Raw genomic sequence first — 14,210 nt, 5'->3', positions numbered from 1 at the left:
TCTCCTGTTACTCAGACTCATTCCAGGTTTGTTTTTTCCTATGTTATCAGCTTGATGCAAGCAAAACTGCTGGGCCTTGGACTAGCCAATTTAAAGCAGGAACTACATTTTCAGATACCAACAAAAAGTTAACAAATCACGTGGAATCAAATCTCTTACTAAGATTAAATGCTATCTGCTGACACAAAACAGCTAGGGTAATATCCATTTTATCTTTTTTTCTTGCAAAAATGGAGTGACAAGTTAACAATTCCTCTAGCCTAAGGGGTTCTCACAGTCATTATAACTCATCTGTGGCTGGAGAGACTGACCGCTGATCCTTCTCATTCTAGTGTCTGCTAGGGACACTGCTACCGTCAGCGATTATGACTAAAAGCCCCATTTGTACAACTATCCCACCACTCCCACACACCAGGGAGATTTTGCCCCAACAACATGGAAAACTCTTAAAACATAATGCAAATAAGAAACAGATACACAGTGAGCACAGGACAGTGTAACGTAAAGCTCTTCCTTTGAGATCAAAACAGGCTAAGTTGGCGTGCTCCAGTCAATATGTTCGTAAACTGTTTCTACGTGAAGGGATTTTCAATACAGGCACATAAACGAGAGCAGCACAGCACATTTCATGAAATGCTTTTGGGATAACCATGTACCATGTTAAAGGGAAGAAACGCACCATCTCCAGTTCAAAGAATTAAAAAACAAAAAACATGCTGGATTAGGAAAAGTGGAATGGAAGGGATTCAGGCTGACTTCCCCAAACCTGCAGAAAATGTACAAAATCCCCCAAAGATCTTATTTCCTAATTAACTGACTCAAAATGAAATCATATTTTCTTTCTCCCAAATGACAGGATTACTTACACAAATCATCAAAATAGCTGAGTTAAGCTCAGAGAAAAAGAATTAGTTTCCTAGAGCAGAAGGCTGTTACCATACATACTATTTTAATATGCACAACTCAAAAACAGCCAAAAGCTTAAAATCACTCTCTGGAGAGAAGTATGAAAAAGCTCATCTGACACTATTTTGGAGGGATGGTGAAGGGGGAAAAGAAGTGGTGTTCTAACAGCAGAGCAGGAAAAAACCGTTCTGTTTGCTGGAAAGCAGAGCTCCAGTTCAGGCTGGAAAGCATCCAGCTGAAATCAAGCCTTACATTCCACTTTCAAATCAGATATGCTTTAAAATAATCCTACAATTCTTATTCTTGAATCAATAAACAGGAGGTACAATTATTTTTGCGCATTAACAGCGAAGCAAATGACACACCAGTGTTAACTATGCCATCCACCCAGATGTCTGCAGCATCTGCATCTCAAATCACTGCTCCACCAGCTCCTTCTAAGCCCACATGCTACTCTATTTCCTCACTGGAACGACAGCAAGTAGAGGTATTCCAAGAGTTTCAATTCAATGTTGACTGGTCACAGGTCTTAAATCACAGCTAGCCTTCATAAGGCACATATTTCATTCTGCAGAAATTTAAACTACAGCTAAGTTTTAAAAGATCTTAAAAACAGTTTTCAAAAAAACTAAAATGCTTTCTAACATACTGATTTTTCAGGGTGATTTTTTTAATTTCTGTAAAAGTCAAAAAGCACACCTCCGATTTTCACCGTGAAATCTTCTGCCACCATGCAGTTTCTCGCAGCAAGATCTCTGTGAACAAACTTGTTGGCGTTGAGGTATGCCATCCCGTCAGCAATCTCTCCTGCCATTTGAATCATCTTCTTTAGAGTTGGAGGTGTCTGGCCAGGATTATTCTGAGGAAGATTAAGAAGATCAAACAAGTAAGGGGAAATGAATAAATAATTTCTAAACCAAATTGCAATCTACTTGTTTTTTGTTGTTGTTGTTTTCTTCTGTTTTGTTTCAAATCACACCATCACAATTCAGTCTGACTTGAAACAGGCTAAATGAACTCATGATTATATAAACTGCAGCACCTGCTTGGTGGGAAAAACTGGCCATATCAAGCTGGTTTACAAACAACTCCTAAATAGCTCTTTTCTAACAGGCCATTCTATTTTAGGGAATACAAGCAAGAAAAGACTTTAGTGTAACAATGTTATACCTTATACCTCAGGAGTTTAAATAGTTTAATCAGCATGGATATTTTCCACATCCAATCATGCCCTCTGCTACTTTCAAGTTCTCTGTTTATATGGCATACACTCTCTGTTGCACATACTATATCAGAAGTTCTGGATCATGAATCTAATGGCAAAAGACAACCGTGGGCTCATTTTCTACATAGTCTACTATAATTTCAGTGGCAAGTGTCATCTTTCAGACCCTATAGCACATGGGGCAATTTTAGCTGTTAGACTGATGGCCTACATATTAAAGAATGCATATTAGCAAAGATACTGGATTTTTATCATAAAGCCCTCATTTGTATTTATTTTCCAACAGAGGAAATAGGAAGGATGTACAACATGAAATCATTATCCTAACGTGCATGCTTCAACTAGCCAATTTTTCTTCAACATCTTGACAAGAATTAGGTTAGGCAAGAGATTTAATTCAAAACTGGAAAACAGGACTCTGTAACACAAGATGGGGTACAGCACACTGGGCTATTTGCAGTAACTACCTCATAAAAAAAAAAAAGTGCTGCAGATCACAGAGCAGCATGTTTTGTTCTTAGATCTTAAGGAGAGGGCAAGAAAGGCTAATTGCCTGCTGCTTCCAACACGATTCCTATTTGCTCAGGATGATTCTAACAGAAGGAAAAAAAACATCCAACAGCTCATGACTCACCTCTGTGTCTGGCCTCAACGATCTCAGATAACTTTTGAGGTCCCCACGTGTCATCAGCTCCATGATAACTAGGGTAGGCTGGCCCTGAGAAACAACACCAAGCAACCGAACCTGCAAGGAGAAAAACAAATGCTCAGCTTCAAATACAGCTAACTGAACTGCAGTAATTGTTTATTCATGTTGATATGGAGCCCCCAGCACCTATGACCCTGTGGGAGAGGTCTGGAAGTAGACTTGTTTTCATGCTGACTCCTGTTTAACAGCATCCTAATGCTGCAGAACTGAAGCTAGAATCCCAAGTCCCCACTTCAGTCAGTGAAGACGTGCCCTGAGCACTCTCCTGCCAGTAAACCATCAGAGCCATATAAATCACAGCCTTATTACATATTCAGAACTTACCACATGGTGACAATTGAACTCCTTCATTACTGAGGCCTCATTTAAGAACTCTATCCTCTCACGCATGCTTGCAGACTCATTGACAGTTTTGATGGCCACCCTGGTCTCTGGCTCATCCTTCACCACTCCCTTGGCTATCCCCTCATACACCATCCCAAAGGAGCCTTGCCCAAGCTCCCGACACATGGTGATCTTCTCGCGAGGCACCTCCCACTCATCTGGAACATACACTGTGGGGAGAGAGAGAGAAGAGGCCATCATGTTCCATTTCTGTAAGCGGTGGGATCACTTGTGGGTTTACAATACCAACCGCCCAAATAGTTTTACTCTAAGCAACAACAGACGTAATGCTGACAACTGCCAGGGGATGTGCATACATTACAATCTTTCTCACACAGAGATAGGCAGGTATTTGGCATAGAAATAAATCTTAAAGGAATGAGTAGATGGACTTGAAGGGGCCTCACTATGGTACTAGCATAAAAGAACAGAAATAAGGAACTTTAATGTACAACATCCTGGTGGCAAGAACCTTCATTCAGTACTTGAGGCTTGAGCTTTTCTCACTACCATCGTTTTTCTAGCTCTTCCAAGGCAGCATCAAACATACTCGATCATCTGTACCAGTTTAGCATCTGCTGTATTCTCTATTAACTGATTGATTTTATGACTAAAGGGAAAGAGATTCTCTGATCTAACAGGTTCTTTGCATGAAGCTATTGTGCTTACTTGCACACCCACTGCTGCACCAGTAAAGGCAGAACTCGCTGCTGCTGCAAGTCTTTGATCTGAGGCAGAAGAGAGACCTCAGAAGGTGACTGCTAGGAGGGATGACTGCCTCAGGCAAGAAGACATCTGAGCTCTCAGTAGTCACTGATGCTGCTGCCCATCAGTCACCAAAGGAGGGTACAGTTGTGTCACATGCTTGGGATGGGTGAAATGACAGGATGCAAAAATAGAGGATTATAGCATGAACATCAACAGATCTTTAACTCTAATGGTGCTGCTCCAAGAAACAACGGTAAAAGGAAGTCAGCTCCCACTCTAGCTAAACCCATTAGCCTCCAGGGGGCTTTTGGAAACATCATTTTGGCAAAACGTCTAACGCAGCAGCACCAAACTAACCCATAAACTACAGCCCTGATGCCTCAAGCAAATTCTTCTCATGTTCTGATTTCCTCCTGTGCTTGAAGAGCTCCGCAAATAAATAATCTGCACAGTATGGGCACATGCTTGTTAAATATGCCCGTACCTCTATGTTGCAAAAAATAATTATTTAGTAAATAGGTTTCCAGTGGGAACCTAACTGCCTTTATTTATTTATTTATTTATTTCCAAGCAACTCATTTAGCCAGAAAGCTGGGATTGCAGGGCTCTCCTTTCCACAGCCATAAGCTTTCTGGAGATGCTGAGCCAAGGATACCGGGATTCTGGGGTCATTCAGCTCCTGCTACTGCCCAGGGTCAGCCAGCATGGGAACTGGAAAGGAGATTATCTACAGTAGGGTATGTCTGCTAATACTCTCCTGCAATAGTGAAGTGCAGGAAAATAATAGAGATATACAAAAAGCAAAATGCACACAAAAAAACCCACACAGTTCTAGGAACAGTGCGGTGGTTTGTTTTGTTGTTTTTTTTGGGGGTGGTGGTGATGGTGGTGCTTTCTGTTTTTTCTTCCTTCCCCAATGGTTTTAAGGAATTTAATCTTGTTCCAGATCAGGTAAAATAAATTTCATTTTTCTAAGGTCCAGAATCCTGGCAGACTTACTGAGACTTGCACACAAACAAGAAATTAAAACCAAACAATCCTAATGAACCATAAAACTTAATCATCCTGAAATCAAACTTTAACTCTTGGTTTTTATTTGGCGCTGGACACTTTCTCCATTGTCCAGCTGAAAATTATCTGCAACATCTTCCAAATCACTAAGCACTGTTGGATTTTCTCAGTCTTGTTGCTGGTCATGCAAACCTGTCATCTCATCTACTGGGTAATAAAGTACAGAGCCAGCTCCCAGCCAGCACCCCCACACTCTCAAAACATGCTGCAGACTATGCAAGTATCTCTTATACTATTTCCCTCAAGCTTTCAATGGCCACATTAGATGCTTTTTGTTTCTTTGCTCGAAGTGGAATAAAGGATGAAGGAGGAGTCACTTTTTGCTACAAGTGGCAAACAATCTAATTTTGAGGCAACAAGAACTTCTATTTTAAGCAAAACTTTCCAATTTACTAGCTAAGCAATAAAAGGGCCCATTAGCTGCCACTTCCAGCAAGTGCTTCTCTTTTTATCTTGTCAAAGAACGTTATTCACATTGCATCTCCATAGAAAATAGTAGGAAAATAAAGAATTAAAATCTGAAACTAGCTTTAAAAAACTTTTTTGTCAGTCCAAGAAAAACTGGCATACCCATACTCTAGATATTAAAAGCGTAGCTTACATAAAACATCCCTGCTCATTTTAACACAGAATTACTGCATGTGATATGGCTGGAAGTTCACACCATTGCCTTTTCCCTTTCCAACAACTTTTCACATTTGGAAAGAGTTTTATGGGGGTGGGCAGTGAGGAGACTTTTTGTTTAATTGGTAAACATAATTGTTTTCCACATGAGAAATACACAGAAACAAGCAGTGAGATTATTCCAGTAGGTCAGAAAAAGGCTTAAAAGGGCAAACATGAAAGACGATGAATTCATGAATTCTTCTTTCATTCTAGTAACAAAATCACCAGATAAGTAGACAATACTTTGAAAAGAAAACTAACCTATCCAAATTCATTTCAGCTGAATAAACTACAGGAGAAATTTCAGAAACCCCTCTGTTTCAATAGACAGGTAACATTTACATACGATTGATGATGGATTAACTATGGATGTGCTAATTAAATAAAAAGAGAAGGAGGTTTTACTACATCCCTTTACAAGAATTTGACACTTTCCGAAGTCTGACATGAGCAGAGTATATAAAAGTAAATGCATCAAAAGCACATGGCCACACTTACCGTCTGAAGCACTGAAGTACTCGGGGTTCACAGAAGCATAAAGTACCCCATTGCCCAGTCTGTCACTGTTCCTGTTGAAATATTTTTTTCCTTATTAATCTTTAAACTTAAGTAAATTTCAGACTGCTTCTTCTATGGCTATTCCACTGTTTGCTCAACCACAAAATATTGTTTACTGTAAGTGGAGAGCTTTTCAGAGAAAGGGGACAAATCAAGTTCTTATTCTACCACATATAATCAATGAGAAGAACAGCCCAGAAGAGTTTTCCCAGGAAACCTGCAGTCTTCTCTATACCAAATCAGCACTAGAGAAGTGTAAACACAAAGTACTTCTAGCTGCTAGGCAAACTTCCTTTAAGAAAGGCAGCTGCATGGTGATACATCCAGGAGACTTGTGGCTGAGAGCATTAATCACCTGCTCTACTGCGAGAGAGAAGTGACCTGGCAAAGAACAAGATTGTTTTTATTTGGAATTCCATTCAACTACTTTATAAATTGCTTCTGTTATTTTATTTTACCCTCATCCTTCTCCCTTGATTTTACTGGGGTGATTTTCAGAGTAAGACTTTTATTCAGCATTGTGAGAGCTCTTGCAGAAGGCAGGCTGTACAAATCAAGTTATTAATCAGACCTCAGAAAACCAAAGAGAAAACAGTTTTGTGTGCTAGAACAACAGCTTAAAGAAGGATGAGTTATCAGGCATTCAAGCCCAGAATGCTCATGGGAAGGTCAGGCAGGTACTTTACTTCACTAGATGCAAAGCCCTTTCTGGAGTGCTTGAGGAGAATTAGTACTATAGTCTGTACACAAATGAATTAGAGCTGGAAATAATGGAATATTCAAGGAGCATAATTTATATGAGAGTAATAAAAAAGCTCAATATCTAAAAAGTTGCAAGCCCAAATGTTTGCACCGACTTCTATTAAATTCTCATTATGTATTTCAATTAAATAAAAAAGAGCACTAGTTATAAAGAGATAAAACTAAGGAAAACAAATCAATCAAGCAGTCCCCCAAGACTGCTCTGTCCAGCACATAATTTTGTAAGTGGATGTAGAGACTTCAAAAAACCTTCAGAATTTGCAAGGAATCAAATTAACCTGACTTGAACTAAGTTTTCATGATTTATAGAGCAACCCATATTTCAAAGCTTCTGATTATAAAGGCTCAGTGTCTGTCATCATTGTCCCAGTGGATATGTTCCTGACAATCCTTCCTCTTTCCCTTTCAAACGTGATACTGTAATAAAAAGCCTCTTCATATCGCAAGCAGCAGGCAGATTCTCACTGGTAACTCTAGACCACCTTCTTGTACACACCAATAAGGCAGAATCTTCTTTAGCTTCTCAAGTGCTCTGAATGCCGTTTCACTTCTTAATTTCTAACATGCTCCACGGATACAGACTTGAAACCAAACAAGCCCCTTTTACAGTTCAGCATTAACCACAAGCATAAACAACTCACCTCTTTTTGTTAAAGACGTACAGCATTATTAGTAAACCCCCAATGATGAGCAGGAAGGCAATGGGAAGCACAATTATCAAGTGCAGGAAGTTTCCATAGTTTGCTGCTGCAACCAACAAGAAAACAACTGTATCAGGGTTTCTATAAAATCTCCATTAACAAAGAAACATTCAAAACCCACTCAGTGTATTTCCATACAGGAGAGAAATCAAAGTACTCATTTTCTTGTCTGATGTGGAAAAATGTACTCAGAAACACTCCCTGACTGCAGATGAGTGGAACAAGAAAAGAGACACTGAAAAGCATTAATTTTGTACAGAACAGTGTCTGTCTGGAGTTTGGTTTCACATGTTATGCTTAAGGACTTACATTCCTCAGGGAACAATACGCAATTGTTCGCTTGCATATTAACCTTTCTTTTCCTCCACCTTTTGTTCACCTTGCAATTTCTTGTACTTCAGAACATATTCACACTGGTCTTTACCTCAAGTTCATCAAATGCCAGGAATTAGAAAAACAAGAATGAATAAGAAGACAAAATTCCAGTTTTCTGGGGATACAAGTGCTCTTCAGCTAAACACAGAAGTTCTTGAGAGGGTCTCTGTATACCCTTCACAGTGCTATTCTTCCTAAACCTACATCACTCCCGTAGTCAAGACCCTTTCATCAGTCTTATCTCTGTTAAAATGTTATTCTGAACAAGTCATGTGAAAAAACATATTGATATTTAAAAAAAAAACTGCCAGCCAAAATCTTAACAAATGACCTGTTTCTTATAGAACTTTGCAACTGAAAGTAGGTTTGTTTAATTGCCACGGGTTTTGTACAACCCAGCTCCACGTTAATACTTCTAACACTGAATTCCCAACTGTGAGCTGGGCACCCCAGGGAGCCACAGTAGTGTGTTCTACACACCCATCACCTGATTGCACCTCTTATATGCATACAATCTATGAAAAAAAGCACTGTGTCTCCAATACACCTCCTGCTTGTCAACACTTCTCAAAAAAAATGGAACAGATGAATTCCCAAAAAAAACCATCAGCAAGTAAGAGTATTCAGAGCACAGGCAAGAGGTTCATACACCCAATTACAAATGTAAACATTAAGAACTATTAAAAAGGCCAAGTCCCCCAGTTTGACACAGCCTGCAAACATTCGTCTTACATTTGGGTTGTACATAGAAAGAGACTGGCTCGGTCCATGACCCATTTCCAGCTAACGAAGTGGCCTGAACTCTAGCAGAATAGTTTCCAGGGTTCAGGTGAGTTAGTTTAGCTCCCCCGAGTTTTTTGTATTCCTGTCTGGAAACACATTCCCGCTTCTCCTGAAAGACAAAAGCAATTTGCAGTTAGTATCGTCACATTCCTCCTTGAGAAGATGATGTAGCTGTAAGATAAGCTTGTCTTTATAATTAAAAGGCCCATCTGATAATTTTTTTCTTCCAACAGCTTAAAGAGATGCATGGAATCCAAAAACTGACAAAAGGAAACAAAGGAATGAGATGTTGATTGGTGCTAGGTATTTGAAGTCACCGTTTCTATCACTGGTATGTAGAGGCCCACAGAAACATGTTAAGAAAGATCCCATTTTGTATCTTAGTTGGCCCAAATGTAAAAGGGGATTAAATCAAACACTATTCAGTGATTTAAGTCTGAGTTATCTACAAATGTCTGAATGAAGACCACTACCATAAACACCATGCAAAAAGTTACGTAAGAATACAGAAACAGGTACATTTTAAAGATGACATTGCAGGTGAAAGTCAGAAAGGTAACTTTCTCAGTAGTAGCTGATCTCCAAGCTTTTTGTTACAGCCTGCACTGTACTGCAACTTAAAAAAATTAACAAAAAAATCCTTAAGCTATTAATTTTAAAGACTGAATATATCCCAACATTAGATTCCCCTTCCTCAGTTTTGAGTTACATTTCGTAGTTTTTTGAAGCATAATAAAGGTCTCTAATTTGAACTTATTTCAAATTCTTGTTTAGAAACTGCAGGTAACCCCTGTGAGCAGAAACATCTAATCTAACAGGGTAATAATTTAATTTATAATATGTCCAATGTCCAATAATAATTTGGACAGTAGACTAGCTGCTAATTCACCCTCTATATCAAAGTGCTACACGAGCCTCAGCAAACTCAAATGTGATGATGTTAGCTTTAAGTCACCAAATCTCTTCGTATAGCACTATGTCTTTTGCAACATACAAAGTCAAAGCAATGGAAGCATACTACAGTTGTACTCAAACCTGGATTCTCCAAGACTGAGAATACACTTAGCCCAGTCTTGCTTAGCTAGTCAAAAGTGACAAGATCAAAGTATAAAATACAAATTAGAGTTACAATTAATTCTGAACAGAGAAATATCAGATCCTCACCTCTCCATGCTGCCCATATTTGATTTCATACATTAGTATCAGCCCATTTGGATTGGTAGGCTCTAACCACCTCAGGTAGACGGTGTTTTCTTCTTTTGCTTCCCATGCTACTGTTCCTGGAATGTTATCTGCTCCCTCTGTAAAATATTTACAAGTGATGTGAGAAGAACACCTACTGCTTGAACAGGAACTTATAGAACAATTGATGGGAATAAAAAACAAAACAAAAGGTTCATACTGTTCTTTAGGTATCAAAGCATTGTGTTAAGCGCTATTTGAAGATCCAGAGAAGAAAACGCAGTTGCCAGGGGCTTGTTGGAGAGAAGTATTGCCTGAACTGCTGATTGCCAGAAATTGCAGCATAATGCAGCTTCACAAAGTATATTGGTGCTGTTTTAGTAACTGTGCTCTCTTTGTGTGACAAAGAACAGTTTATCAGCACCTGGTTGTTCTTTTGAAACTTTCCGCTACACCAAAACTATGCAGACACTGCTATTCCCACCAAATGGCTGTAAACAACAGCCTGTTTGCACATGGCTGCAAAAACAGTAAAATCTGCCCTACTAACATCCCTTTGCTGTAGGCAATCTCATGAAACTTGTCACAGTTTAAAACAGAGTCCCATCAGTAATTCAGCAATTGCTTTATCCCTAGTCATTTTCACTCCTGATGATTTCATGATTTTTACTCAAATCCTAAGAGTATGAAGATAGTTTCAAAGAGAAAAAAAAAGAAAAAAAAGGCTACTTTTCCAAAGATACAGTGGCTGAGTTTATGAGAAAATTATTTAGTTTTTAATTTCAGAGCTATACACTAAAAACTAGGAATGCTTTTTTCCTTTTCCCCCAACTAACAGATTTCCTTATTTCCTTGAAATAGGCAACACTTTTTGCTTTTTACTGACACAGCTGAATCTGCATTATGACAGAAACAAAGCAAAATTGCTACCACTCTGCATCAAATATTCCCAGACATCTGCTGGAGTCAGAAGCTCTTTGCTGGATGCATATGAGCTTACACTAAAATCATCTCTATTCTTCTCAGATGAAGTACAATCTGTGTAAGTCCCAAACATGAGTAGAACATTCAATTTCTCTTATTTGAAATATTCTAGATGCCCATGATTGGGCACAATGCAATACAGTACTCTTCCTGTTTCCAGGCTGGACAAATGCTTGGTCATTCTGTCACAGAAGAAACATTTGGCAAATATGCCCACCAGCAAACCTCTAACATCTGTAAACAGTTCAGCACAAGCATAGCAAAACTAAACATGAGCAGGGAAATGTTCCCGTCCTATTCAGCACACAGGGAATTGAAGAATAAAACCTTTAAAGCCATCATGTCTGTGGCTCTCATCTACACAGCCAGGAAACTGATTCTCTCATAACCATATAGGTACTAAAGGCACATCTGCACTTCTCCAGATCACAGGAAAAACTTAATACAGATCACTCGGTACACAGGAGAGACCAGAGAAGGCCATTAAACTACTGTAACAAAGCTTCATATAGTTCCAATTTATCTTCTTGCATTCACTGTTTACATTAAACCCCAATGCTTTCCTAACTGCTTTTGGAAGATTTGTCCCTTCTGAGATTGATCTGTTCCTGGAAAATAAAATAAAGCTTTATACTTGTGCGAGTGTACCTGAAGGCATGGTTCTTGCAAAGACAAAGTTGGAAGCGCTGCAGCCAAGTGTGTCAGCTTCATGGTTGCAGCTGTGAATATCAATGCGGTACAGAGTAAAAGGCTGGAGGTGGGAGATGACAGTTCTCTCCTTGCCATCCACTTTGGTCTCGAAGAACGGGTATTCCACCTCACTCTCCTCTGTGTCAGAAACATTGGTGAAGTGATCTGTCCCAGTCGTGTTCCTGTTTCGAGTGGCCAAAGTGGCATTTGCAATTCGGAACACGTCCCTCCGCTTCCGATCAGGTCTGTGGAGCAAACAGACATATAGAAAAAGCATCTCTTAAGAGAAATTCATTTTTCCTCTAGCTCCAGAATAAGTGTGGGAAGAAAAAAAATACAACAGTAAAATAGGTAACTATGCTATTAAGAAAATAGCTAAACAAAGGAAACTGCAAAACAAGAAGAAAGCTTTCTCTTAAGCTGAACCTGCAGTATGTCAGCACATCCTATTGCACTTTCTTGGTTGGAAACCTATCTAAATTCCAAGGCTCACATCAAGCCTCAAGATAAATGTACAAACTTCTGACCACCCTGGTGCTGGCACAATAAACTGAATAGCAAGAAGAGTTTCACTGTTATTTAATAAGCAAACTGGATCTGTATTTAATGACAGTGATGTTGAAGCTTAAAATAAAATCAGATGTTAAAGGTTTAAAAAGTTAGGAGAAAAAACTTCTCTGAAGTTTACTTGATTAGCAAAACTAACTCTCAATAGGTTTAACTTATTTCTTTGCAGCTGCAATGGAATTGTAGAACACTGAATGCATGGCACTGAGAAAAGAAACCTTGGACGGCAGCTGAAAACCATGAAAGTTAACAGCCACTAATGTACAGCAATTTGTATCTCTAATTCTCACACCTGAACAATATCTCTGCAAAGGAACAATCTCCCTATATTATAAAACAGAGCCCTAACATTTTGTAGAGCAAAGATTTCACCAAGCAACTTCACTTTACCTTACAGGCAGCCATATGACATTTAAGAACTGAATTAAACCTGAGGATTTACAGCAACACTGCTACTGTCCCAGGTCTAAAAAACTGCTATAATGGACAGGCCTGAGCGTCAGAACAAACATCAATACAGAAATACTCTATAAACATTTGGCTGGTATGAGCTAACTAACACATGATTGCTACATAACAGACATGTCACTTGGTCGTATGTCAGATCCACATCTGTTTTGCACCAAAGCACTGACTGCATAGGCAAGCTGGCTTTTCTACCTCCTGCTCTCTTTGTCACTAAAGTCAGCTGGACTGCTCACACCTGGAAAGTAACACACCAGGGGAACTAAAGTAAAAAATAAAGAAGAGTGACAGTGGTCACAAAAACATTTTTGGCTTGAATGCTATCCCACCTGCAATCACTTAGCCAGTGCCCATTTAGCACCTGATCAACGCAATGGTTATCAACAAGGGTGAAATCTAATACACATGTACTAGAGTGAGTTGCAGATCAGGTAAGTAAGGACTGCCCAAAACACACAACAGCAAAAAGCTGATGCAACAGGAGAAGTTAATTCACCATCAAATATACTGCCTTACCACACTCAGCCACAAAGCAGCATGTTGCAGAGCAAGCCAGAAAAGGCTGACTTGGTTTTGAAATCTTCTGGCACAGATTGGATGAATTTTTATTTTTATTTTTTAGGATTTCGCTACAATTTTTTCCAAATTCTTTTACTGCATCAAGTAGTCATTTTGACATTCTCAGTTGCATATAAACCACAGCACAAAAATAAATGAAGACAAGAGAAGGCCACATGGCAAACATGATTAAAATGTCAAGACATTTGACACCATTGCTTGTGTGTCAAGCAGTTTCCTGCTTTGGTGGAAAGGCACAGATAGAAACAAAAAAGCAAGCATCTAAGAAAATAAGGAAAAGTCTAGAGATAAACATATGAAAATTCATCTGTTCTATTGAAAGAGAGGAAGGAAGAAAAATGTAAGAGATACTGAAGGAAACAACACTATGTACATGTAAAAATAAAATCAAATTGACATTAGGAACTAAAAAATATAAGCCATTTAATATAAAAGCTAACCGTTCTTAAATTCAATGTCAATTTTTACATTAATTCCCATATACTTTCCATTGTAAACAGCACCCATCTTATCCTGCTTGTTAGAGACCCAAACATGAAGAATAACTTGTCCTCCTGTGGTCAGGAGTGTCTGCCGAAGACTAACCACAGCCGTAATGTTTGAAATCTACCTCATGACTACAGTAATAGATATGGGGTCATCCAGAAACTGCACACAAGATTAGATCAACAGTCATTTTAAACAACCTTAAAACCACACAGTTAAATATTTTCATGCTGTATTACATGCTGCATTTTGTTCATAATATCCTGAAGACAGGTACAACACTGGAAACAAATACTTCTATTGATGCTTGCATTAACGCATTAACTAACTTCTCCCTTGGGAATGAAAAAAAAAAATAAAAAATTGACACCAGCAAGTAACAAGCTGCTTAGGTTTGTCCCATAGAGAC

At 38.9% G+C, this 14,210-nt stretch overlaps 1 protein-coding gene across 2 annotated transcripts in view; it reads right to left on the bottom strand.

Annotated features, from left to right (window-relative positions):
* IGF1R (insulin like growth factor 1 receptor) overlaps positions 1 to 14,210 on the bottom strand; it is a 175,480-nt gene that overhangs the window by 18,856 nt on the left and 142,414 nt on the right. The window contains exons 11-18 of one of the 2 annotated variants that reach the window (XM_068695769.1): positions 11,663 to 11,949; positions 10,013 to 10,149; positions 8,798 to 8,957; positions 7,631 to 7,733; positions 6,168 to 6,238; positions 3,165 to 3,394; positions 2,766 to 2,876; positions 1,606 to 1,765 (exon numbers count right to left, since the gene is read on the bottom strand). In XM_068695769.1, the coding sequence (XP_068551870.1) occupies positions 1,606 to 1,765; positions 2,766 to 2,876; positions 3,165 to 3,394; positions 6,168 to 6,238; positions 7,631 to 7,733; positions 8,798 to 8,957; positions 10,013 to 10,149; positions 11,663 to 11,949 (1,259 nt within the window). Of the gene's footprint in view, positions 1 to 1,605; positions 1,766 to 2,765; positions 2,877 to 3,164; positions 3,395 to 6,167; positions 6,239 to 7,630; positions 7,737 to 8,797; positions 8,958 to 10,012; positions 10,150 to 11,662; positions 11,950 to 14,210 lie in introns of both variants that reach the window. The other variant, XM_068695768.1, reaches the window with a different exon arrangement.

This window comes from Anas acuta, chromosome 12, assembly GCF_963932015.1.
Source record: "Anas acuta chromosome 12, bAnaAcu1.1, whole genome shotgun sequence".
NCBI classification, from domain to species: Eukaryota; Metazoa; Chordata; class Aves; order Anseriformes; family Anatidae; genus Anas; species Anas acuta.
The sequence above is the reverse complement of the archived record's forward strand: the minus strand, read 5'-3'. Positions and strand labels throughout refer to the sequence as shown.